The 25,088-nt window shown below is 31.3% G+C and overlaps 1 protein-coding gene across 2 annotated transcripts in view; it reads left to right on the top strand.

Moving 5' to 3' along the window:
- The window catches only part of LOC145253259 (twinkle mtDNA helicase-like), a 102,634-nt gene extending 78,893 nt beyond the window's left edge, over positions 1 to 23,741 (top strand). Inside the window, exons 11-14 of one of the 2 annotated variants that reach the window (XR_013863753.1) lie at positions 992 to 1,106; positions 3,369 to 3,557; positions 14,054 to 14,250; positions 18,908 to 19,046. Coding sequence is in view for 1 of the 2 variants with exons in the window: in XM_080112919.1 (XP_079969045.1) it covers positions 992 to 1,106; positions 3,369 to 3,557; positions 14,054 to 14,182; positions 18,908 to 19,108 (634 nt within the window). In the remaining variant the exon portion in view is untranslated. Of the gene's footprint in view, positions 1 to 991; positions 1,107 to 3,368; positions 3,558 to 14,053; positions 14,251 to 18,907 lie in introns of both variants that reach the window. The other variant, XM_080112919.1, reaches the window with a different exon arrangement.
- The last annotated feature ends 1,347 nt before the right edge of the window (positions 23,742 to 25,088 follow it).

Genomic DNA, 25,088 nt, shown 5'->3' with positions numbered 1-25,088 from the left:
TGAAGTAAAATTATGTTAAATCTGATCAATACTAAGTGGGGACCATTTGAGAATACCAGGTGCTGTATGTGCTCTTTGCTTATCCCAGCATTGTTTTCATTCATCCTGGACTTCTTTTTTTACTGGAATCGAACAATGTTAATTCAGGAGAGGTGTGGTCAGGAATTGTACAACTCATGTTTCACAGTAACATGTGCATCCTCTCTTTACATTATTATATATCTTCCTTCTTATCACTTCTCTCTTTATCTTTCAATCTCTTTATCTCTTTATATTCAAATATTATTTCACAGCAATTTGTATTTCTTTTCCCTCTTTTTCTTTAGCTTCATCTTATTTTTACACTAGTGGGGGATACTCAGTATTGCCCAGTCGTAAAATACGGTTAAGTAAATAAAAAATAAATAAATGAATAAACAGGACTTGGGTGCCATCAGCCAGAATGAAATTTTCTTTAAATGTTGCATGCTGGGTGCAAACTCAAATAACTTAAGTTTATATGCAAATATGATATTAATGGAAAGACGATGACACAGATGTTATGATGCTGCGAATTTATCTTTTCAAAAAGAAAGAACAAAAAGACCTTCCAAGCATGATTTACAAACAGCAGTGAAATCAACATTTTTATCTGATCCCCCCCTTCAAACAAACCATTTCTACATGAAATAATTGACAATTTTTTTTTTCTAATTTTCAATATTATGTATCCGAGAGATTGCTCTTTTTAATATTACCACATTCCTGCCACAGCGTGGATGACAAGTTTTTAGCAGACATACAAACACACAGACATTTGTTCTTTATATTATAGAAGAATATGATACAATTGTAATGTTGTTTCTCCAGTTGAATAACAGCAATTTCTACGTTTGTTCCAATGTTTTTTTATACTGATTTAATCCATTGTTTTCCTTTGATTCTTTCAAGTTAATGTATGGCAACAATAATTTCAACATATTTTTGACCTTTGCAAAATTCTTTTTTTCAGAGTCAACCTTTCCGAAAATCTTGACCATTTTCCATATTGGGCGGACAAATTTCAGCAATTACCAATGTACTTCATGACCTTTTTTGGTCAAGAACATGTCAAAAGTGTGATCGAAGTCAGTAAAATAATTTATTTTATATTTTTCTAATAAAATCTTAATTATGCATTTATTTTTAATTATTTTAATCAAATCAAAAAGCAGTTTAATTACTTTTTGTAATAAAATAATTTTTATTGAAACTACCTTATTGGAATTTATAAGCCACGCAGAGATTCGTCAGTGTTGTTGTCCTCCCTTGCCCCTTTAAGAGATGCACAGATTGACCAAAATATAAACCTATCACTACTCTCTAATATTGGACCTGTTAGCTAGTTAATATAAACTCAAATACTTGACCATTTAAACAGTTCTAGATTTGCCATTTATGTGACCATTTTGCATAATCTCCTTTGTTGCACAATTAAATGGTTCTAGGTTTGTACCCATGCATGACCAATGTTTCCATGCAGTAGGCACATTCTAAATCGGGCCACTTATCCCTCAGTCTTTTCGCATCATCACAATACATGTACTGTTTGTATATCTTTATTTGCTAATTGTTTAATTAATGTACAAGGGTGTTGTTCCTTTTCTTTAAAAGTTGTCGCTCTGATTCAACTTTCTGCACTTCCTATTTTGTCTCATGAACTGAATTTTCTTTTATGAATAGATCTTAAATTATTATTATAATTATTATGGTTATGATTATTTTTTAACTAAACAATCTCAGGCCAGGCCTTTATTTATCCTTCATTCTTTTTAATTCATCACGAATTCCATTGTTTATCTTGCCCTTCTACTGCTAACTGATTCTGTTACCTCAACATATATTTTATCAGATATTTTTTAGTTTTACGAGTGATTGAACTTGCAACCATTAGGTAGAATTCAAAAGGCACGGTTTGGTATAAGAAAAATGTGTACAAAAAAGGTTCAATTTTAAATTCTCAGAATGTTACTGATTATGGCAAAAAGCACATAAAAGTTAGAGAGTACAAGGGCAAAAGCAAGTTATCCATGTCATTATATATACATACATTATATATATATATATATATATATATATATATATATATATATAGGAGAATAGGAATAAAAATGAAGTCACAAAAACTATATATTGGTAAATATAGATTGGTTCGTTTATTCAATAAGGGTATACAAACATTTAGTTGGGGGATAGAGGGGACTCTTTATGCCAAGGCATTTCGAAGCCTAATGCTTCTCATCAGAGGAGTAGAGAAAATTCTAGGTAGCATATTTGAATAAATGAACCAATCTATATTTACCAATATATAGTTTTTGTGACTTCATTTTTATTCTTATTGTTTTCCTATATAAGCTATAATGAAACTTGTTGAGCTTTATATTATCCCGATAAGTCTCCTCTTACAGAATTGTACTCATGCTCTTCTTTTAACTCACTAAGCTATATATATATATATATATATATATATAAGAATTATATTCTTTTTTTTTTATTGTATTTATTTGTGTTTACTTTTTAATGTAGCAAAATACTGAACAATAATTTTATTTTTATGGAAATAGAACCATGGTATGTTAAGAATTGCAGTTTGTAAGTGAAGGTGTTTTACTGAGTAGAGATTTGAGATCCACCATGTTTATTGTTCAGCATTAATATTAAAAAAAATTAAATTCTCACATCAATATGCAAAAATAGGTTTAAGGAAGTATTCTGTATTTACGGTAGAGTTGTATATGTTGAAATGAAAATATAATGAACTAACAAAATAAAACAATGATGGCCTGACCATAGATAAACATAGATAAAGTAAACTATGAGGGGAAAATTTCTAGTTATTGAATGGAGAGTGGAAGTAATGTGTTGATAAATATTTAGAAATAAGGAAATGTATTGATAAATATTTGGAAATTCCGAAATGTTTTCATAAATACCTGGAAACCAAAAAAATATTTTCATAAATATCTGGAAACCAAAAAAATATTTTCATAAATATCTGGAAACCAAAAAAATATTTTCATAAATATCTGAAAACCAAAAAAATATTTTCATAAATATCTGGAAACCAAAAAAATATTTTCATAAATATCTGGAAACCAAAAAAATATTTTCATAAATATCTGGAAACCAAAAAAATATTTTCATAAATATCTGGAAACCAAAAAAATATTTTCATAAAGATCTGGAAATTAAAAAATGTTTTCATAAAGATCTGGAAAATCCAAAATGTTTTTATAAATATATGGAAATTCAAAAATGTTTTCATAAATAAAAACATTAGTTTGTAAATAATTTCTTCTGCAGTAATTGTGGATGTGTTAATAAAATTGTCATTGTTTTTTTTTTTACAGACAATGTCCCATGCTGTTTACATGTACGACATTGCACATGTGATAGTCGACAATGTGCAGTTCATGATGGGAATGGAAGCAGGTGGACGATTCGATAGGTTCTACTATCAAGATCAAATTATTTCTGAATTCCGAAATTTTGCCACTACGATGAATTGTCATGTGACCCTGGTCATCCATCCACGAAAAGTTGGTGCCAATATTTTTATGCCTTGTTTTTTTTTAAATTTTATTTTTAGCAAATGTCATGCGTTTTTTATTTTACAAACTGGTTTGAAGAATGAAGCAGAATGTGGTGACCAGCTAATCTATATGCATACTCCAAAAATATACGACTGTGAATCTTGTCATTTTGTATGTAAAGATATCCAAAAGTAAAAACCATTGAATTTAATGAGATTGTTGATGGTGCTCAATAAAAAGAACAGAATATTATTTTATTCAATTTCGGTAAACATAAGTATCATGTGTCACACATGGCAATTTTGTTTATGTAAATTGAATAAAATAATTATATATAATAATTTCCACCAGAAAAGGAAATTCTATTTTAATATAAATTTATTCTGGGTGGTAAATAATTTACATCCAGTTAAAGAAAAGTTAGATAGTATAAATTTTAGAATAAAAGTAAAATCTATAGCAACTTATGATTTTAGTATGTTGAATACTAAAATTCCACACAAAGATAAATAAATAATACTGTAGATCTAGCTAGGCGATAAAAGTAAATACATAAACTTTTCAAAATCTAAAGCTTTCTGGTGTAAAATAAAAATTAGTAAAACTAGTGTTTCTGAAGGTATTTTGATATTACTCATATAAATCATCTTATTAAAGAAAGTTATTTTCAAATAGGAAATAAAATATTACTTCAAACTATAGGCATTCCAATGCACTTCGATCCTGCACCATTTTGAGCAAATTTTTTATATAGATTTGAGTATATATATATATGTATATATATGTATGTATGTATGTATATATATATGTATGTATGTATATATATATGTATGTATGTATATATATATGTATGTATGTATGTATATATATGTATGTATGTATATATATATATATGTAAGTATATATATATATATATATATATATATATATATATATATATATCATCATCATTAATAAAAAATGATATATCCAGAACATATTATTATCATGGTTGTAGGAGATTTATTGACGACCTTGCTTGTATAAATGATAATGAGGAATTTGCAAAAAAAACATCTGATATATCCAAAGGAGTTAAGAATTATATAGTGAGCTTAGGGGAACACAAGCTACATTTCTAGAAAAAATATTTGATAAAAGAAATTCCTTCCCCTTTTAAGTAAAAAAATAATATCTGCCCTATATATATGTTTTACAGAAGCATTATATCTGAGTTTTTGAGAATAGCTTTTGTTACCTTAACGTTGATAGATTTATACCTCCAGTTTCCAGTTTAGTAATAAGGATGGTTAAACAACTAAAATATTTAAAGTTAAAGCATTTGTTTGCTGTCCTGATACTTTTAAATCGTATAAAACTAATCGAAATATATTAATAAAGGAAATCCAGAACTACATTAGTAATGTATATATATAAAAAATTGTAGAAATATATTTTCTTATAATAGATACCCATCCTTATTTAAGAAGCTCGATGTAATTATAGAGCAATATAGAGAATAAATGACAAAAATCTATATTCCAAAATTCATGATGTTGACCATCTTATGATTTATTCCTTTTATTCAGTTGACTTTCACAATTCTTGACAATATCTGTTTCGTAGCGCAAAATCAATCACTTAATTATTATATCAATCAGGGCATAATAGATTCACTGATTTTAAAGGAATAAATTATAAGATGGTCAACATCATGAATTTGGGAATACAGTTTTTTGTCATTTATTATATATATATATATATATATATATAATGTATTTTTTAAAACTTTTCTGTTTTAAATAAGTAAATAACAATGTAGATATATAAATAAAATACTAATAATAGTAGGAGGTGATAAGTAATATAATGGATTCATCTGAATTGTATAATACAACTGACTGGTAAATATATAAAAAAATATATCTATTTTGAATTTGGGGTCAAGGCCAAGTATCAAAGGTAAGGAAGACATTTTTTTGATAGCATGAATAGGTTAGCCAAATTAATCTGGAGAAGGAAACTAGAGCAAATATTTGGATCATTTTTTGTTCTTGTGATTAAAGGAGGTGGTGTTTGATCAACACTGCTGGGAAACCATGATTTAATGTACTGTTTTGTTTTTAAATCCATGAAACAGTTTCATAGTAGACAACTGATGATCCTTGAAATAACATTAGGACTGTTGTGAATTAAAGAAAGCAAGTTGATGCAGCGATTGCAGGTGATTAAATGACTTAATGACTATATAGTTTTCTAACGAACCATAAAAAAATATAAAAATGAAATAAGTTATATAGTTTTAAAGATTAAAAACTTTCAAGACTATATATATATATATATATATATATATAATATAAAGCTGAATGCCTCTGTGTGTGTGTGTGTCTGGTCATTAATAGGCTCCTATATGGTTGACTATTTTAAAAAACGGATTACATATAATGATAGAAGATGTATCAAGACACAGGAATGGGTATGTTTGATCTGGCAGAATTGTGGTTCATTAAAATTGTGAAGTCTGCATTCACGCCTGGTCCACAAAGTATGGAAATAAAAAATTAAAAAAAAAAACGTTTACAAATTGTTTTTGATATAGATGTACATAAGAATGCTTTGATAAGTATGTTTTAACTTAAATAGGGATGGTATAATAAAATTGTGTGGTCTGCGTTCGTGCCTGGCCTCCATAGAATGGAAATAGGCACAAACTTTAATAAAGACTTTCCATATCTATCTGCATAAGTATACTTTGATAATTATGTTTCAGTTTGAAGAAATATGGTATAATAAAATTATGGGGTGTTCGTTCGTGCCTGACCTCCATAGAATGGAAATATGTCACAAAGTTTAACAAGGTTTTTTAATATAGATCCACAGAATATTGTGATAAGTGTTTCAGTGTGAACAGGTATGGTATTATAAATTATGGGATTTATCTATTTTATTTTTACTTTCATCATATTTTGCTTTGGTTTTGATACCCCCAAATTCGAAGCTATCTCTTTACAAGCCTTCCTTTTCATAACCTATCATACTTAAATAAATCAGAGTCCATTTTTTGTAGTCTGTTTTTGAACCCAGTCAATGACGGGTACTTTTGCTAGTATATATATATATATATATATATATATATAGAAAGAGAGAGAGAGAGATGATAAAGGAAAAACCAAAATTATTTATATATTTGGGGAAGTTCTTCGTCTGGGAAATCTTTACTTTTGAAAGGTTTCTTTAGGTGTTTTGTTTTGGGCAAAGTATTTTTTGGAATGGCCAATTTTAAAGAAATATTTTCAATGTGAGAAAACAAGACATGTTATACAATGAACAAACAACATAATGAGTTCAGAGACATATTTGTATATGTTTAAACTAGAATTTTACAGTAACAAGAAAAACATTGAACGTTCGTCAATATGGTAAAGTCCTTGTAAAACAAGGGGATTCATTAATCCAGATATATCAGAGAAGTCAGACTTGGTAGTTTAAAAGCCGTGCAGGTCAGAAAAACATAATCAAAATTTCTTCGATCCATTATATTGATTATATTTCATTAAAAATTATTAATGAGTCACTCTTCATTATTGTTTTTTTATTAGAAAGAAACTTCAGTGAGAAAAGTTGGGAAAATTTCAATGGATAAATTGGTTATAAGTGAGCAGACGACAACAGAGAGATTCAAGTAGTCAGTGTGTGAGTGTGCATTAAGGGATTGTAGATGAGAAACATCTGTCTGTGAACTCCGGCTCAATTGGTTTATTGACGAAAAATCTGGCTGTTTAAACTCAAAAAAGGTCAATCCTTGAACCGCTATTATATTTAGTATTCATTAACAACCTCCCTAATAATAATGTGTTCGAAATGGGCATATTTACCGATGATACAATGCTCTATTACAGGCATGTGGGAAAAACAAATGTACACGAGTCTGTTCAATGGTAGAGTTTTTAGAAAACGACCTCAAAACTCTAGTGGAATTAGGGCTGTAAATGGATGGTAACTTCTAACGCTACGACTAGACTGCTCTCCTTTAACAATCACAAGAAGCCTTCTTAACAACCAATACCTATGACAAATAACACCCTACATGAGAATTCTTCTTTCAAACACCTTGGCTTAACATTCGCAGGCAATATGAACTGGAACAAATACATTGAGGAAATTGCGAAGGCTACTGCAAAGAAGGTGGGTGTTGAGAGTAACCTGTACCTCGATAAAGCCATCATTAATCCATGCATGTGGTATTATTACCATATTTGCATCTTACCACTCCTTTCCCTCTCTCTTGGGAAGGGTCCAAAGAAGAGTCTCTAATCTAATAGGTCTGCCACTGTCAACTAAGCTCCAACTTCTGTCCCATTACTGCAATGTTGCATCCCTGTGCCTGTTTGCAAGTATTATAGTGGAATGTGCTCTGATGAACTCATTGCACTTGGTCCCCTCCCCCTCAACATACATACCCCTGACAAACCCACTTAGCAACAAAATCATACCACTTTTTCTGGGGAAATCCCTAAATGCAGGAAAGCCTTCTATTCCAATAGTTTCTTCTCTCAGATAGCTGGACTTTGGAATTACGTTTCTGCTACCTGCTTTCCTGACTATTCCGACATGCAGAAGTTTAAATGTAACGTAAATTAACATTTTCTTCATCTCCCCCAAACATACCTTCTGAAGAAACACTCTTTTACAATGTAGTTTTAAAAGACAAATATGTTTATTAAAAAAATTCTCTTGCACTTGTCCAGTCTTAAAAAACCTTTAAATTCAAGTCACTGTATATACAGTGCTTTTTAAACTGTGTACTTCCTATATATGTGCACACAAGCGTACGACTGTTGCATACGCTATATCAGACTTCGAAACCTTAAGATTCATCTGAGGACGTGGCAAGTATATACACCAGCATTGCAGAAAAGAGAAACAAAATACATAATTCCTGAAGAAGAATCTTTTATGATTCAATGTTAATTTTAATGAACAATTGTTTGTTTAAAAAAAAACTTGCACTTATCTGGTGTTCAAAAAAAACCTTTAAACTGACATTAGAATAATGATGAAAATTATGGAAATAATATTCCAATCTTATGGAAAATAAAACTGTTAGAAGCAAAATTATTTATACTAGCAGGACCTGTGGAAATTCCACAGGGATTGATTCATATGTAACATATTGGTGTTGGTATTCTGCAGATATTCAGTATAAATGGGGATGCTCTGATATTATTTTAGCTATTTTGTTAAAACTGCAAAAGTATTTATTCAAGCTAGCAGGAATGTCCAACGTAGCCAGGTCATAAAATATGCTTAAATATATTTTAATTCTTGCAGATTTCATATATACTAGCAGGGGGTACTCGGCGATGCCCGGGTGTTTTGAGGTGTGTATGGTTTTGGATAAATACAAACTCCCGGGGGGGGGGGTGAAAAAAAAAGAGTTTTGGTAGGTGAGTATGAGGATCGAACCCTTGAGGCAAAGTTGGAAATTAAAGTGTTAAAAAAAAAACGTGCGACGCTAACCACTGGGCCACCGCGACATACAAAGGAACACGTTTGAATTTATTTATTTAACTATTGACAGGTGACAGCAATAAAATTAACTCTGCTGCTTCTATTTGACCTAATTATTGAGGTCAAATAGAACAGTTAACTTGGGTTTGACTGGTTTTTTCCCCAACATATGTTAGGGAGGGGGGAACCATTTTCCAAACTGATTAGCAACTGTCTGATATAAGAAGACTTTGTCCCCACATTGATCAAAGCTGATTGCTTCTGGACGTTGGATGTTTCCCGGGCGCGATGCCGAGAACTGTGTTAACTTTGAATTAGTTTCGCTTTTTATATGAAAAAGCCCAATCAACACGCGAGAAGCCAAAATAGCAATAATTTTGTAAAAGTCGATGTAAATAAATCTATACGCTATGCGCTTTCCTAAATCCTATATATTATTATATAGGACCTATATAAACAGTTGTAAGCGATAGTAACAAACCCGGGAGCGTGTGCGAAAGAAGCCTTTGCGAGACATACACAAAATGGTCACACACATTTTGCCTTATATATATATAGATTACTATAGAGTTAATGTTTTATCAACTTTTATATATTATAAAGTTGCGATTTCAAAAATATATCTATATGACTTGGGTTCATCTGCTTAAATCAAAACCAAATCCCAAACTTATATATAACTTTAGTTCCTTCAGCTATAACCGAAACCAAAACTTATGAAGAATTCTTGATAAAATTATTTAAAAAAAAAATAGATTATTGGGGTGCCATTAGCTATATATTCTTGGTAAAATTATTTATTACAAGAAATGGAAGTACATAAAAATTGAACAACCCGGATGTAAGTGCGACACAGAAAATAACACATGCTATTGAATTAACATAGATTATTTTATTATTTTGTCTTTATTTCATGATATTCTGTGGATGATTGTTTTATTTTTCTGGAAATCAGGAAGTCTGAAAATAAAGTCAAAACATTGATGAAAATATAAATAATATTAGTTTTTCATTATATAGTAATATATATATATGCACATGTTGGGTAGACATGACCTAAGCAGACCTGGAAAAAAATTAGTATAATGATATATAAAATATGGGAACCAATATATATATATATATATATATATATATATATATATATATATATATATATATATATATATATATACACAGGGTGACCCCCAAAAAAACAAAAACTAAATGGAGGCCATCTAGAACATATGCTGTAGAACGGAGAAAAAAGGCCAAAGACCCTTGTTTTTTGATGTGATGTTTTGAATATAATAAACTAGTTATGACAAAAGTTTTATTTCATTCAGACAAAACACTAAGAAATTAGAGTTGGGACCCGTTTTTTGGGGGATCACCCTGTGTGTGTATATATATATATATAGTAGCAGGCCGCCTGGCATTGCCCAGTCATAAAATACGGTTAAATATGATATTTTAATGCAGATTTCGTATTTATTTATTATACTAGCGTGAGTACTCAGAATTGCCCAGGTGGAGATGAAGTTGGGTTTGGACTCATCTGCTAACTGGAAAATAAAAGAATGGATAAAAACTGGAAAATGTAATCGGACAAAAAAAGAAGTATGTAAAAACCAGTTTAAGTGAACTCAGTCTAGAATGATTTCTCATTTCAGTGTGTTGCAACAAAAACAAAGTGAAAATACATCAGTTTTAAAAATGTAGAATTTGTTTTAAGCAAAATAATTGGAAAAACTCTCGAAATAAGAAAAATGTTATGCCAAATTAAAATCTTTTAACCCTGTTTTAATGTTAAAACTTTCTTTTAAAATGTCTGATAAAAAAATCAAAGTAAGGAAATTGTTATTTAAAATTACAAAATAACCTTGTTTTTTTTTTAAAAAAAAAGACCACCTTTATGTGTACTTGAACGTGAAAACTAGAGTTTACGAGGCAACCTCCTAATCCACTGCCTTACGACGCTGACAGTGAAATAATGTTGAAAATTCTTTTATTTAAACCAATTAAAAAAAATAATGGTTAATGCACATGCACAGTTTTCACAGTCATTTAGAATTTTATTTTTAAATGTTTGACCGTTTTTTTTTTCTAATTTTCACATATTATTCGACCGAGACATCGCTCTTTCAGATGGTACCGGTTTGAACCCGGGCCAATGTGGTTGAGAAAAGTTTTTGTGAGACACACTCACATGCATACTCACATTTTGCCTTTTATAAAGATTATGTTGGACCCAATATAAAGTAATGATTTAAAAAGTTTTTTAAAAAATGACTCGTGCACCACCACCAAGAATCGAAACCAAAACCTTTAGCTTACGATTTGCTTTTTCCTTAATGCCTGAGCTATGAAAACATGTTTTTTTTTTTGTTTTTTTTTTATTTATTTATTTATTTTTTAATTTTTTTTTTTATTACATTTTCACCCCAAACAAGGCAAATTGCCACTTTGGTGTAGGGGGCTACTATCAGGGGCAACAACTACTGGGGTACTATGTAGGGATTTGGGCAGCAAGATGTCGGTTCACGTTACACTTGAACTTCTGCACGTCAGTACTGTTGGGGAAGCAGGGACCTGGAATGGAATTCCAGAGTCTAGCAGTTCTGGAGAAGAAACTATTGGAGTAAAAAGATCTTTTACATCTAGGGATCTCTACAGTGTGGGGGTGGGATCTAGCAGCCTGTCGGGTTTGTCGAGGGTGCTCACGTCGTGGGGGCACAAGTGATTGCAGTTCGTCAGAGCATTCACCACTAAAATACTTGTAGAAAAGGCAGAGGGATGCAACATTTCGTCGATGGGACAGAGGCTGAAGCTTAGATGCCAGTTCAGGGCCTATCAGGTTTGCGACTCTCTTTTGAACCTTGTCAAGGAGCAAGAGACTAAGTAGCAGATGCACCAGCCCAAATGTGACAGCAATACTCCATACATGGGCGAATGGTGGCTTTATAGAGGTACAGGATACTTTCGGGTGTTAGTATTTTTCTAGCATGGTAGAGAGAGCCAACCTTTCTTGCAGCGGCCCTGGCAATGCCTTCAATGTAATTGTTCCAACTCATGTTTCCTGTGAATGTTAGGCCAAGGAGTTTGAAAGATGTACTCTCAGATAAAGAGTCGTTGGCCATTGCTATAGGTGGTAGAGAAGGTTTCTTGTAATTATTGAATGAAACTAGTTTAGTCTTGATAGCATTGAACGTGACCAACCACTTTTGTCCCCATTCCACCACAGATTGGAGGTCTTCCTCTAGTGTTTCTGCCATTTCTTTAGAAATGTGTTATTCGTCTTCCTGTCGTGCCTGCCATAGAGTGTAGTGTCATCAGCATATATACCCATCTCAAAGGCAAGTTTGTCGGGGAGGTCATTTATGAATATCAGGAACAATAGAGGTCCAAGGATAGAATTTGCTGTAAAGCTAACTACTAAAACATGAACCAATTGCTGTTATGTTGCGCATGCATATTCGTAATGCTATCATTCGACTTTCACCTAGCAAATTCCATGTCTTAAACTTTCACACTTTTGCACTGATTTTCCCCGGCTAAAACCCAAATATAAAGTTTTGCATGGGTTTGCAGCATTATTTCCAGTCGTTCTGGACATCTCCTCGCCAGTGCTGATTCAGGAGAAGTGTGGTCAGGGATTGTGCAATCCTTGCTTCGCAATTACATGTGCAGCTGCCTTTACAGGGGATATTTCAAGACTGAACAGAAGCATCAAATTTTTAAAATATTTTAATTCAAAATTTAAAAAGATCTTTTTGCCAATAAATGTCAAGTGCAAGAAGACATTAAAAATCTGCATTGTATTAAGAAATCCCATTATTTTGAAATTTTACCAATTAATCGCCCACACTATTCTTTCGGGTTGAACTTAATAATCCCAATCCATATTTATAATAAATATTTTTTATTAGTTTAGTGACTTTCTAGCAAGAAGACCTGGTGTTATCCAGAATTAAATGAAAACATTCACTAATACAATATTATCTTTTTTAATATTTTTTTCATATTTTATTATTTAGCTAATAAAGTGACATTAATTCAAGTAAATATCGTTTTTAATTGAAATTGCTCCAGACAAGGCATGAAGCCACTTGATATAAGGTACTACAAAACATTTCCAGGTCAAAAACCAGCCAATGTAAATGTTATATGTATAGATTAAAACCTAGAAAACGGTCATTCTTCCCCTTTTGTCAGAAACGTCACTCATGGAATGTCAGGACTAAATGAAAAAATAACGTCCACTTTCTACTCTCCGTTTTAGTTTTCAAAATATTGTTGCAATGCTTTTAGCATAATCGTATCTATATATCTATAAAAGTGAACGTGTCTGTCTGTGTGTCTGTCTGTCTTTGTACATTTCCCTACGCAATAACTCTGTCAATTTTTAGTCTATAGACTCGAAATTTGAAATACCGGGTACTGAGATTTGGGAAAATCGATGTGACGGGTGTCAGCCAGAAATTTGGCTGTTAAGGGGTCAAATTTCAACGATTTGACCTTTAAGAACTCTACCAAACTCCTCCGACAATTTTGGGTCTAGACACTTGAAATTTTAGATATAGGTTCCTTGAACCTGGATCTAACTTAATAAAGTGATTTGAGCCCGAAACTATAAATTTTAAGGGGTCATAATAGGGGTCAAAGTTTTAAAAATTAACCATTTTTTTTTGTTTTTTTGCTTTTTTTGCACAGCATACACCTCCAAACACCCGAGCAACGCTGGGCACCCCTGCTAGTTGGCTATAATCACAAAGATCTAGACACTCATATTTATAGCCAAGGGTTAATAAGAATGCTGTATGAAATATACTGATTCCTTTTGAATTTTTCAGTCTTGACACGACTGCTGTCCCTGACAGGGTTCATTCTTTACTGATTGGATTGATTTTGTGAAGTCTTGGGACAACTACATTTAATATTCACAATTGGATAATTTTCTTTTCTCTACCAATATTTATTTTACCATCTGTTTTGGATTATTTATCTATTTCCAGAATTCTTTTATGTTTCAGGACAAAGAGGGTGATTTGTTAACAGTTTCTTCAATATTTGGTAGTGCTAAAGCAACACAAGAAGCTGATAATGTCTTTATACTTCAAGACAAATATCTTGCGTCGCAGAGAGCCAAAAGATTTCTTCAGGTTTGTTGAATATTCACTGTTCCTTGAAAAGGAGGAGATAATGCCTGGTGGTTTATCATCTCCATATTGTAAGTGTCATAATCACCATTATTTGAAGATTTTAATTGTTTTAATGTTGTTACTCCCACTACTCCTACTATTACTACCACCGCCACCCTTTCTACTACGATTACACACCAGCCATTTAATCATTCAAATTTACAATTTGTTTTTTTGGGGTTTTTTTTTAAACTTTGGTTATTAAATATAACTATAAATATTAATTTATTAATTTAAATAAAGTAATAATTTTTTTTACAAAGTAGTCACCCCCTTTTCAAGGTCCAAAGGCCACTTGAGGATAAGGGTTAATTAGTGCACTGTATTCATTAGGACAATAGTGTAGTAATCGTTAGTAGTGAAAGGGATGGCTCATCAAGAATTTGTTTACATTGGACGTGAAGACAGCCATATTGTATTCAGCTGGGAAATGGAAGAGAGTTCCACTGGCAGACCGTTCTAAGAAGAGCTTTGTTCATGGAATCTACATTTAAGTTTAGGCAGATGTAAAAACGGTGGGAAATTATTGATCGTGGTTTCAGCTAGACGAGTGTTTTTCATGAAAGTTTGGCAAGAGTGGACCATAGATTGGAGCTAAGACGAGCACTTGCTATGAAAATAATGATAGAGCAGAGACAGGCTCGCAACATCTCTTCTGTCGGAAAGAGTTTGCAGGGAAGAGGAAAAAGCATCCCCTACTAGGATACGAAGTTGGTTTTGAAATGTCAATGCAGGATAGTGCTTCAAGCAGCTCCTACCTAGATGTGAAAACATGACTCCATCCTAGGACGTATTTGCTTTTATACAGGTAGAGAATTACATCAGCAATGAGATATCCACTGGCAACAGAATTGATGTACTTATTCCATTTCAGATCAGGAGTAAAGGTCATACCCAAAAGTTTGTGAAAATGTGGAGCTTCCCCAAGATAAGAGCCATTGATTTCAATTGATGCCAGTCAAGGGTGAGAGTGTTGATGATGGAAAGATAGAACCTTGGTTTTGGATGCATTCAAACTAACACCATGTGCTCAAGATCAGAAAAGAGAGAATTAGAAAGACCTTTGTCATTTACGGTCTTTGAAGTGGGATAGCATTCTATCCCAACCCTTATCAATGGACCTGAGGTCATCTCGTCAGCATCAGACAAACTATTTGCCAAGAACTTTGCAGCTAATTCTACCCTATGCCACGAAGGCCATCAACTCCCCATATTTCCTTATATAACACAGAACACACTAGGTACCATACAAATATCTGTGCATGAGGTAGCCGAGCTAATCAAAAATCTTGATTCCAGTAAAGCAACTGGCCCTGACAGCATCCCAATTATAGTGCTAAAAAAGCTTCAACCTGAACTTGCTCCCATACTTACGAAACTGTTTAAGCGTTGCCTTAAGGAGAAGTGCTTTCCAACACCCTGGAAAACCTCATCAGTATGCCCTGTATTTAAGAATTCAGGTGAAAAGTCATCTCCCTCTCAGTACAGACCAATAAGTCTCCCGTGTGTCATGAGTAAGCTGCTGGAATCCATATTAAATAGAGAAATAGTCAACCACCTCAGCAAAAATAACCTTCTTAGTGACATGCAATATGGTTTCCGTTCTGCAAGATCTACCGCAGATGTGTTAACGGTTATATCTCATAGAATTAGTGAATCTCTTGACAAAGGCTTCCATTTTAGGGCAATTTCTCTTGACATATCAAAGGCCTTCGACAAATTATGGCATAAAGGCCTACTTCACAAGATTTCCAGCTACGGTATCACTGGTAATGTTTTCTCAATCATTAAATCATTTGTCTCCTATAGGCTCATAAGAGTAGTGGTTGATGGTCAGAAATCAGAGGCCCACAGTATTAATGCTGGAGTCCCTCAGGGGTCCATCCTGGGCCCAACTCTTTTCCTAATCTACATCAATGATCTCCCTTAACACATACTTAAATCATTCGTTGACATCTATGCTGATGACACGACCATCTACGGCAACACATCAAAGACTGTAAATGACAAAGTTCTCTCTGATTCTCTCTCCTCTGATCTCGAGCGTGTGGTTCAGTGGGAGAAGAGGTGGCTGGTTACCTTTAATGCATCTAAAACCAAGCTCCTATCTTTACATCATCAACACTCTGATCCCCATCTGGCATCAATTGAAATGGATGGCTCTCGTCTAGGAGAAGCCCCATGTTTTGACAAGCTTCTGGAACATGTACATCAAGTGTGTTGCCAAGGTCGCTGGAAAGATAGTGGGATCCTTCTACCGCTCCAGAAGATATCTCACTACTGATGCAATTCTCTATCTATATAAAAGCCAAGTACGCCCAAGGATAGAATACTGCTGCCATATCTGGGCAGGAGCTGCTAAAAATAGCCTATCGTGCCTTGACAGAGTACAAAATAGACTTCGTGGCTTAGTGGGGGATGCCCTTTTCTCTTCCCTGCAACCTCTCTTCCACAGAAGAGACGTTGCGAGTCTATCTTTGTTTTATCGTTATTTCCATGGCAGGTGCTCGTCTGAGCTCCAATCTCTGGCCCCCCTCGCAAATCTTTTACGAAAAACACCCGTCTAGCTGAAACCACTGTCAAAAATTTCCCCCACTCTTTACCTGTGCTTAAATCAAAACGTAGATTCCATGAACAAAGCTTCTTCCTTAGAACTGCACGCCTGTGGAACTCTGTTCCGTCTGCTTGCTTCCCACCTGACTACAACCTGGATGTCTTCAAGTCCAACGTAAACAAATTCCTGATAAATCGCCCCCATAAGTAGACATTTTTATTAAACCCCCAGACTAAAGTACTGTACATGCAATAACCCTTATCCCTGAGTGGCTTCCGGGCCTTGATAAGTGGTGATCACCTTGAAAAAAAAAAAGTGTTGCTATAGATAGTAGTGTCATCAGCATAAATGTCTACGAATGATCTAAAAATATGATGTGAGATGTCATTTATGAAAGTCAGGAAGAGAGTTGGGCCTCACGGATGTCAGCGAGTTCCTGTGATCTTGTGATTTCTGCCCATAACCACTACTCTTATAATTGAAGACGTCCTACTCTAATAGCTTCTTTCATTGTTCAACTTGCCTATAAACTTCCTTCCTGGCTTCTTACTTCGCTGGGTGTTACAACATGCAGCAATTTAAATGTAATGTGAACAAATATCTTGCTGCCAAATTCTTTATCCAGGTTTCTAGACTTATTTCAGTAGCCTCTTACACTTCATTGCTAATGTCTTGAGATTATCAGAAAATACTGGATTGGAAACTGCAGAAATTTAAAGTTTAAAGCTATATATAAAAATCTCTGATTTAAATATTGTAAAAAAAAAAAAATTACAAAACGAATTTTAGTGCAGAAGGAATAATTTTAATTAGTTACAAATTTCCAATTCAATTCCATCAAGTAATAAAGAAAAAGTTAAATTTATTTCAAATACACTTTTGTGTGTGTGTGTGTGTATTATTATTTTGTGAGAATGGAGTAATTTTAATATGAGAAAAAACACTCTTAAATCACATGTACATGAAATAATGATAAAAATATATGAAAGACAATCAGCTTTCTTTAAAAAATAAATGAAACATTTTAGAATATATCATGATGGTCTTTGAATTTTAAGAATTAAATAATGCTTGAAAATGTTTTTTTTTGTTAGTAATTTGTAATTAATTAACTTATTCATTCTCACTGTGTTGATTCAATCCCCTTCCCCATTCTTATATTTTTAATACCTCTCAGTTTTTATACTCTACTTATGCAAAGGCTAATGTAATAAAAATAACTATAAAATTCAAGTTTAGAATAGACTATTATAAAGGAAAATGAAATATCACCATAACTAGTAATACTGCTTAACCCATAGCTGTAGAGAACCAAAACTGATAGTGGGTTGTATATAACCCACTATTAGTTTTGGCTCTCTAGCAGAAAAAGAGATTAAAACAAATTTATTTAATGAATTTGTAAGTTCACTTTTTCTTGATTTTAACAATTTAAGCTGAGCTTAATGGGTGATATTTTTTCTAGTATTTATTGTTATTTATTCTAATTGAAAATAAAATAAAGGAAAAAATCAATGGATTTTTTAAAACATTAATTATTACATCAGATCTTGTGTATGTGCATGTTTCTCATATATACCAAACTTTGATACCCACACATTGATAAAAGCATTTTTAAAAATTACACAATCACATTTTAATGTTTTAAAAACTATTTTCAATAATTGTTTTAAAATGCAAAATAAGCATCCATTACCAGCTGAACATTTTACTAACCATGTTTCATTTCCTGTGATGATATGAGCCATTATTGAAAATCCATGGATTAAGGAAATTAACATAACCCCTTCTATATATTCCTTTTGTCAAACCATAAATTCTTAATTCGAATATATGTGTCTATATGTTGTTTTTCAGAATTTAAAATTTAACCACCAAACATATATATATATATATATATATATATATATATATATATATATATATAATCTCGTTCTAAGGTTTTCAAAATCTTTTATGAAATCTCCCAATACTGTTGACTCTTTATAACTACCATGAGTATACAAATTTTTTTTTTTATACAATATTAACATATATCAAAATTTTCTTTCAAAATTGATTAATTGAAATTATTTTTTAATTTCATCAATTGAATTTTATGCTTAATGAAATTTTTTTTCGATGATTTTTAGGTTGTAAAAAACCGATTTGATGGAGAACTTGGAATCATGCCTTTGCGTTTCAACAAAGAAACCACGAGTTATGTTTTTCAAGACACAAAGAAAGGTGCTGTCAGAGCGAAGACGCCAAAGAACAAAGGTGAAGGAGACGAAGTTAAGAATGTTGAAGAAAATATAGAAGAAACAGAAAATCCAATCAAGACGGGGGATTAATGATTTAATTTAATGGGCATATTGATTTTATTTTGATATGTTGATCTGAGTTGATCTTTCTTTTCTTGCATGAATAATAATATTTCTTTTTAAATTACGTGAAGGGAATTCATTACTGCATAGTTTAACCAGTTTAGGTCCATCATTTTGGGGAAGAGATTTTTATTGGTAAGGACTTAAAAGATAGCGTGAAATGATTCATTATAGATCAAGTAGATATTAATATTTTCTGTCATTTTTATATATATATATATATATATATATATATATATATATATATATATATAACACTGGCTTTTATTTATGCATAAAGCAAGATTTTTCCGTAAAAAGAATCAAGTCCTCAGATTTATCATTATCTTAAAAAATTTAAGCAAATGAATATAAATTTATCTGAAAGTAATACATTTCTTCTATTAACAATAACAAGTTTTTTAGCTAAGATTGATGATCATAATTTGTACTGACTAACGTCCAAGTATTGACTCTTAGAGTTGATATGTTGACGAGTCGTGAAATGATAAAATAGCTGCTGCTGGATTAATCTCTCTCTCTCTCTATCTATATATATATATATATATATATATATATATATATATATATATATATATATATTTAAAAATTATTATTTAATTAAATTATACTTAATTATATTTAAAAATTATTATCGTAATAGTGATATTTATATAAGAAAAGATACGGAGGTAATAATAAAAGTTACATTAGAGCTTTATTACATTATCATATCAATAATGTAATTTTAATTATCTCCTTATCTTATCTTATAATTGCTCTTCTTAACCATGTAGAGCTTCCTCTATCCAGACAGATTTTGCTATTGTCTCTGAAAAAAATATCTAATTTTTAAATTTAATGCACACACTACATATTCATTTCTACTACACAAGCAAGTTGTATAAAAAATGTTTAATGCAAAATAAACAACCACCGATGCATCCACAATTCAAATTTCCACTGAATAAACTTCACCAAACACAACTAAAACACACTTAAGGGAGAAGAAATGATAATTTAAGTAGCAGCATACATTTTTTCTCTGGTTGGAATTTCTGTAAGCTTTTTATACACATACACACATACATATAGAGAGAGAAAGAGAGAGAAATATTTTGTGAAATTCTATCAATAGGTATTAGACATAAATATTCCACAAATTTCAGTTTATTAGAAGAATTTAATGTGTACAAGCACACATTTGAAAATTAAAATATATTAAATTTGCATGAAATTATATTCATAGCCATTCAACACCAATTAAGCAAGATTCTTTGAATTTCAAATTTTGTCATGACATCTTATATTTTAGACATTTCCTAAAATAAAAAATCATCTAATGGAATTGGATTAAAATTACGGTCCAGGTTCTAGACAGTAAGTTCAGTTGGATTGCGTCCTTGTTTTACTCTTCATAAAACTGATGCAAGATTAATTTATTTTATTTGTTTCAGGATGGATATCTTTTAGTGATTTTTTTAAATCATTTTGTGATTATTTAAAATAAGCAAAATTTGATCAAATGTTAAGTTTTATTTTCTAATATTGTAAATCCCATTAAAAGCAGACGATAAAAATGATCAGTATAAATTCCATGTTTTCTTGAAGGACTATATATATATATATATACATATATTTATTTCATTATCACAAAATTTCACATTTCTTTGATATTCTAAAAATTTATTCTCTCATTCATGCATGCCCTTCCAGTAAAGGTTTCGATTTTGAAATCTCTCTTCAGCCTTTCCATCCATTTAGATCCTTCATGACCATTATCAGTAGCATCAACCAATGCTTACACACACACATATTAATTTGATTATAGTAGAATATGCTTATGGACAAATCAAACCCAAACTCTCTACCAGATAAATTTTTGTATATGTGCATAACATACTATTTTAAAGAAATCTATCTAGTTGCAGATGTTGTGTTATGTCAGTGTTTACCATCTTTAGGCACTCTAGCAATGGCATCAAAATTAAGCCTTCACTACTTCAGTTATCAATTCATTCCATTTTGCAAGAAAATTAGTGAATGTGCTGCAATAGTTTTGACAGAAATTGAACACAGCACACCAAGCCAACAATCAACACTGAACCATATATATATATATGTGCATATATATGTGTTTATTTAGGCAGGATATTTTATTTTTATTTAAATGCTATTAATGATTATTAATTAATCTTAGAAAATAAACAAATTAACAAACCCATATATAGATAATATATATATTAGTTGATTAAAATATGATTATGGTGTTTGTATGCCTAAGTCTTGACAAATTCCTTTCTCAAATAAAACAAATATTTACACGTAGCTCACTTGCCATGAGAATATTTTTATAGTACTACTAAGTTCTACACTTTTCTTAAGCATTGTTGAAGTAAATACTGAAAAAATATAATTTCGATTTGATTTAATTGTAAGAATCATCTCTTTAACCCTTCTTGTAAAACTGCATACATTTGAAAGGAGCAGCTATAAAATTAAAACATTTGATATATCCATTCAGCCTCCAATTGTTGCTCCATTTAACTAAGATTTATGCCAATGAATCGAGCAATTTTGCCAATTTGAATCATTCAATGAAGTTGCAAAACTTTGGCAAGAATTTATTAATTCATAGCTGAATTATAATGTGACCAAATTTAAAAGTTTTGCATTGTTAGGCAAAGCTTTTTGTTGATGAAGAATAGTTGCTTGTGAATAATTTCTTATATCATGAATCATTTAAACCCAACACATCAATCAAATATATATATATATATATATATATATATATATATATATATATATATATATACTTGTTTCTTAAATATTTTAAAATAATTTCTACAACATTTGTTAATAGAATTTTATTTTAAAATTGAGTAAGACTCATCGTTTTTTGTTTTTTTTTCAAGATAATTATCTGTTCTGTTATGGCTGTATGTCACCCGATCACCAAAGTTAAACAATGAATTCATTCAGTATTTCCACGATCAAGTTCCAAAAAAGTAAAAAAAAATTTTTTAACTCTCACTTATTTGAAAATTCTTGCGAGGAGTATTAGTTTTTTGCCTTTTCTTCTAAGAGACAATCATCCTCTTTTGTTGATTTGTTAAAAAAATATTACGACAATCAAAGATAGTATATTCATTAAATTTATTATTTCTTACATGCACAATTTTCAACCAAGTCATTACATGTGATCATTAACTCGTAAAAAAAAAAAAAAAAAGGTAGTGTTCCCTGGAGTCTGAGTGATAGGATCTTTCATTGCTTTACACCACCATTGTATTTGTTCATTTTGTATTCTTTTCTCACTGTTGTTTTTTATAACAGCTGGAATTTAAGTGATAATAAATGTTATTAGGATTTTAGTACTCTCAGTGCCCTTCCAGTGGAAATTTATATGGTGCTGTCCCTTTTCTATCCTGCTATAAATCTTTCATGATCTTTTTTCTGTGGCACCAATTGATGCTTATTTTTTTCTCTTCGTCTCATTCCTTCTCTTTTTCTTTTTCATTTCCTTTTTTCTTCTCTCTCTCTCCATTTATTATCGTCAACTTATTAACATTTCTTTATTTTTTATTTCAATTTTCATCTTCAGTGTCTCCATCTTCATTAGTAAATTTAATAGACCTTTAACAGGTAATCTGATACTGGCAGCCCCTGCAAACATGTCACTTATAGTACCAAAATGGAATAGGTCAGAATCCATTCAGATGAGGTAAAACTAATTGCAGTGTTTGCTAATTCAGTAAAAGTCAAAAATGAGATTCTATTTTTTTTTTTAGACAATTCCATGTAAACAGCCTGAAAGTAAAAAGTAATAAAACAATAACAACAACATAAAAAAACTGTATAATTTTGCATATAAATTTCACATAAAATACTGCCTCACTACTGTACGAGGTAATGTTAAAAACATGTTGACATGTCTTTTCACGCAAAAGTAAATGATTTGTTGCATTTAATTTATATACAAATTACATCAAAAATATTTACTTTTCAAGCCATTTACCATAATGGCCAGACTTTATTAATAGTCTAGGATACTTGTTGCTTCCTTGATAATCAAAGGGTAGTGAAGTAATCCTGGAAATGATGTGATGCTTTCCCCTACATCTAGATCATACTAATGTATGCTTTGCCTCGCCTTCAACCACGTTCAACCAATTTACTTTACATGTAATACCTAAAAAGAGTAGAATCTCATATTTTAGAAGTGGCACACAGCGCAGGGGTTCAATAATACTCCCATATTGATTGTAAAAGTAGGGAAGTACTGATGTTGTTTTTTTATAGATCTGTTGGGTGTGTGCCAAAGTGAGAAACACCCCATCTTCCTCTCATAATCTCATCATATGATCATATAGTCATGTTTTGCATTTGATTTAACGTTTGTTTGCTTTCTCTTTTTGTTTTTATTTTGTTAATTTTTTTGTAGTTTCTGACAATTTAGACATAGCACCACAAATTTTTGCCCTATCAAATCTGGTAAAAGAAAAAAAATGTAAATAAATTTATTTTAATTATTTGGGTGTCAACAATTAAACCAAATTTTCAATATTGATATTTTTTGTACTAGTCCTTTTTATATAAAAATAAAACTCCAACTTATAAATTTATGTGCATTTCTTTCTTTACTCATTGTTGGTTTGATATCCGTTTTACATGCTGGCATTTCCAGAAAATGTTTGACTATTTTAACAAACAACCTGTGTGATATTTCATCTACCCATCAAATGAATAGATCGGGCAACCCTTGATTGATATTGGACATGACCGTGTTAGCTTATAGACAACAATTGTTTTATGATCAATTAGTGTTGATAACTAATTATTCAGGGGTATGGACACTTTTGTATCTTCTGTGAAATAAAAAAGTAACCATCACAGCATAACATTAAATGTAAAGAAAAACGTCTCCAATCTCATGTGATGAGCCGAGGTAGTTTCTTTTGTTTAGAGAATGCTGGTGACTGAAAAAGAAGAAGAAAAACAGAAACCAATCTCTCTCTTGCTGGGTAACTGTCCCGTCTGGTTATCATGAATTTTTAAATCGATTAGGATTTTGTTTTGAAAGATTTTGTTTTCTGCAACTGCCCAGAAGTGGCAAACTCAGTACCAACTGGAACAAACTGATCATTAAATAATCTCATGTTCTGTTAGAATCCATGATTAATCTTCCCATGTTCTCTTTCCCTCTATTAAAACGAAAAGCTTCCATTCAACAATAACACGAGAAAAAAATATCACAAAATTATTTCCTCAGAGAACCAAATGCACAATAATTATTTTCGTTGCTCAACTAAAATATCAGTTCTTTCTTAGAAAAATCAAAAAAGATTTGTGTCTTCAATTTTGCTTTTAATAACCAGTGTTTTTATTGCTTACTTTAATTAAAAAATAAACTTGTTATATATTCTTCTTCTTTTAATATTAACGTCACTTCTCTTTTTATCAATAGTACAGCATTTTCTGATAATGCATGGAGGTCAACTGTGTCCAAGTGACAATATGGTTTTGTCTAATCATTTTCTTCCAGGTTATATAGATAATAAAATTCAGACATAGTTAACTATCAGTTTTGTTTTAGTACTTGGTTAATTTGTTGAGTTAAATTCTTCAGTAAATATTTTATAATAATCTGTTCTTTTTCTTGACTCCAGTTTGGAGCTAGCGTTTTGATGAAATGGAGATGTAGTGTATTTTCCATGTTACATTGAAATTTCTTTTGTAGAAAAGATGTGCATTCTGAAACACAACCATAGAAGACATTGCCAAGGCTGTTGCAAAGAAGGTTGACTATCATGCTAGAAAACTACTCACACCCAAGAGCATTTCATATTTTTTATTTTTTTATTTTTTTTTTACACAGTGATCACCACTTATCAAGGCCCGGAACCCACTCAGGGTTAAGGGTTATTGCAAGTACATTACGTTAGTGTGGAGATTTGATGAAGTGTTT

The sequence above is a fragment of the Euprymna scolopes genome, chromosome 3 (genome assembly GCF_053919585.1).
Source record: "Euprymna scolopes isolate OS-2025 chromosome 3, ASM5391958v1, whole genome shotgun sequence".
NCBI classification, from domain to species: domain Eukaryota; kingdom Metazoa; phylum Mollusca; class Cephalopoda; order Sepiida; family Sepiolidae; genus Euprymna; species Euprymna scolopes.
This window is presented reverse-complemented; position numbering and strand designations above follow the sequence as displayed.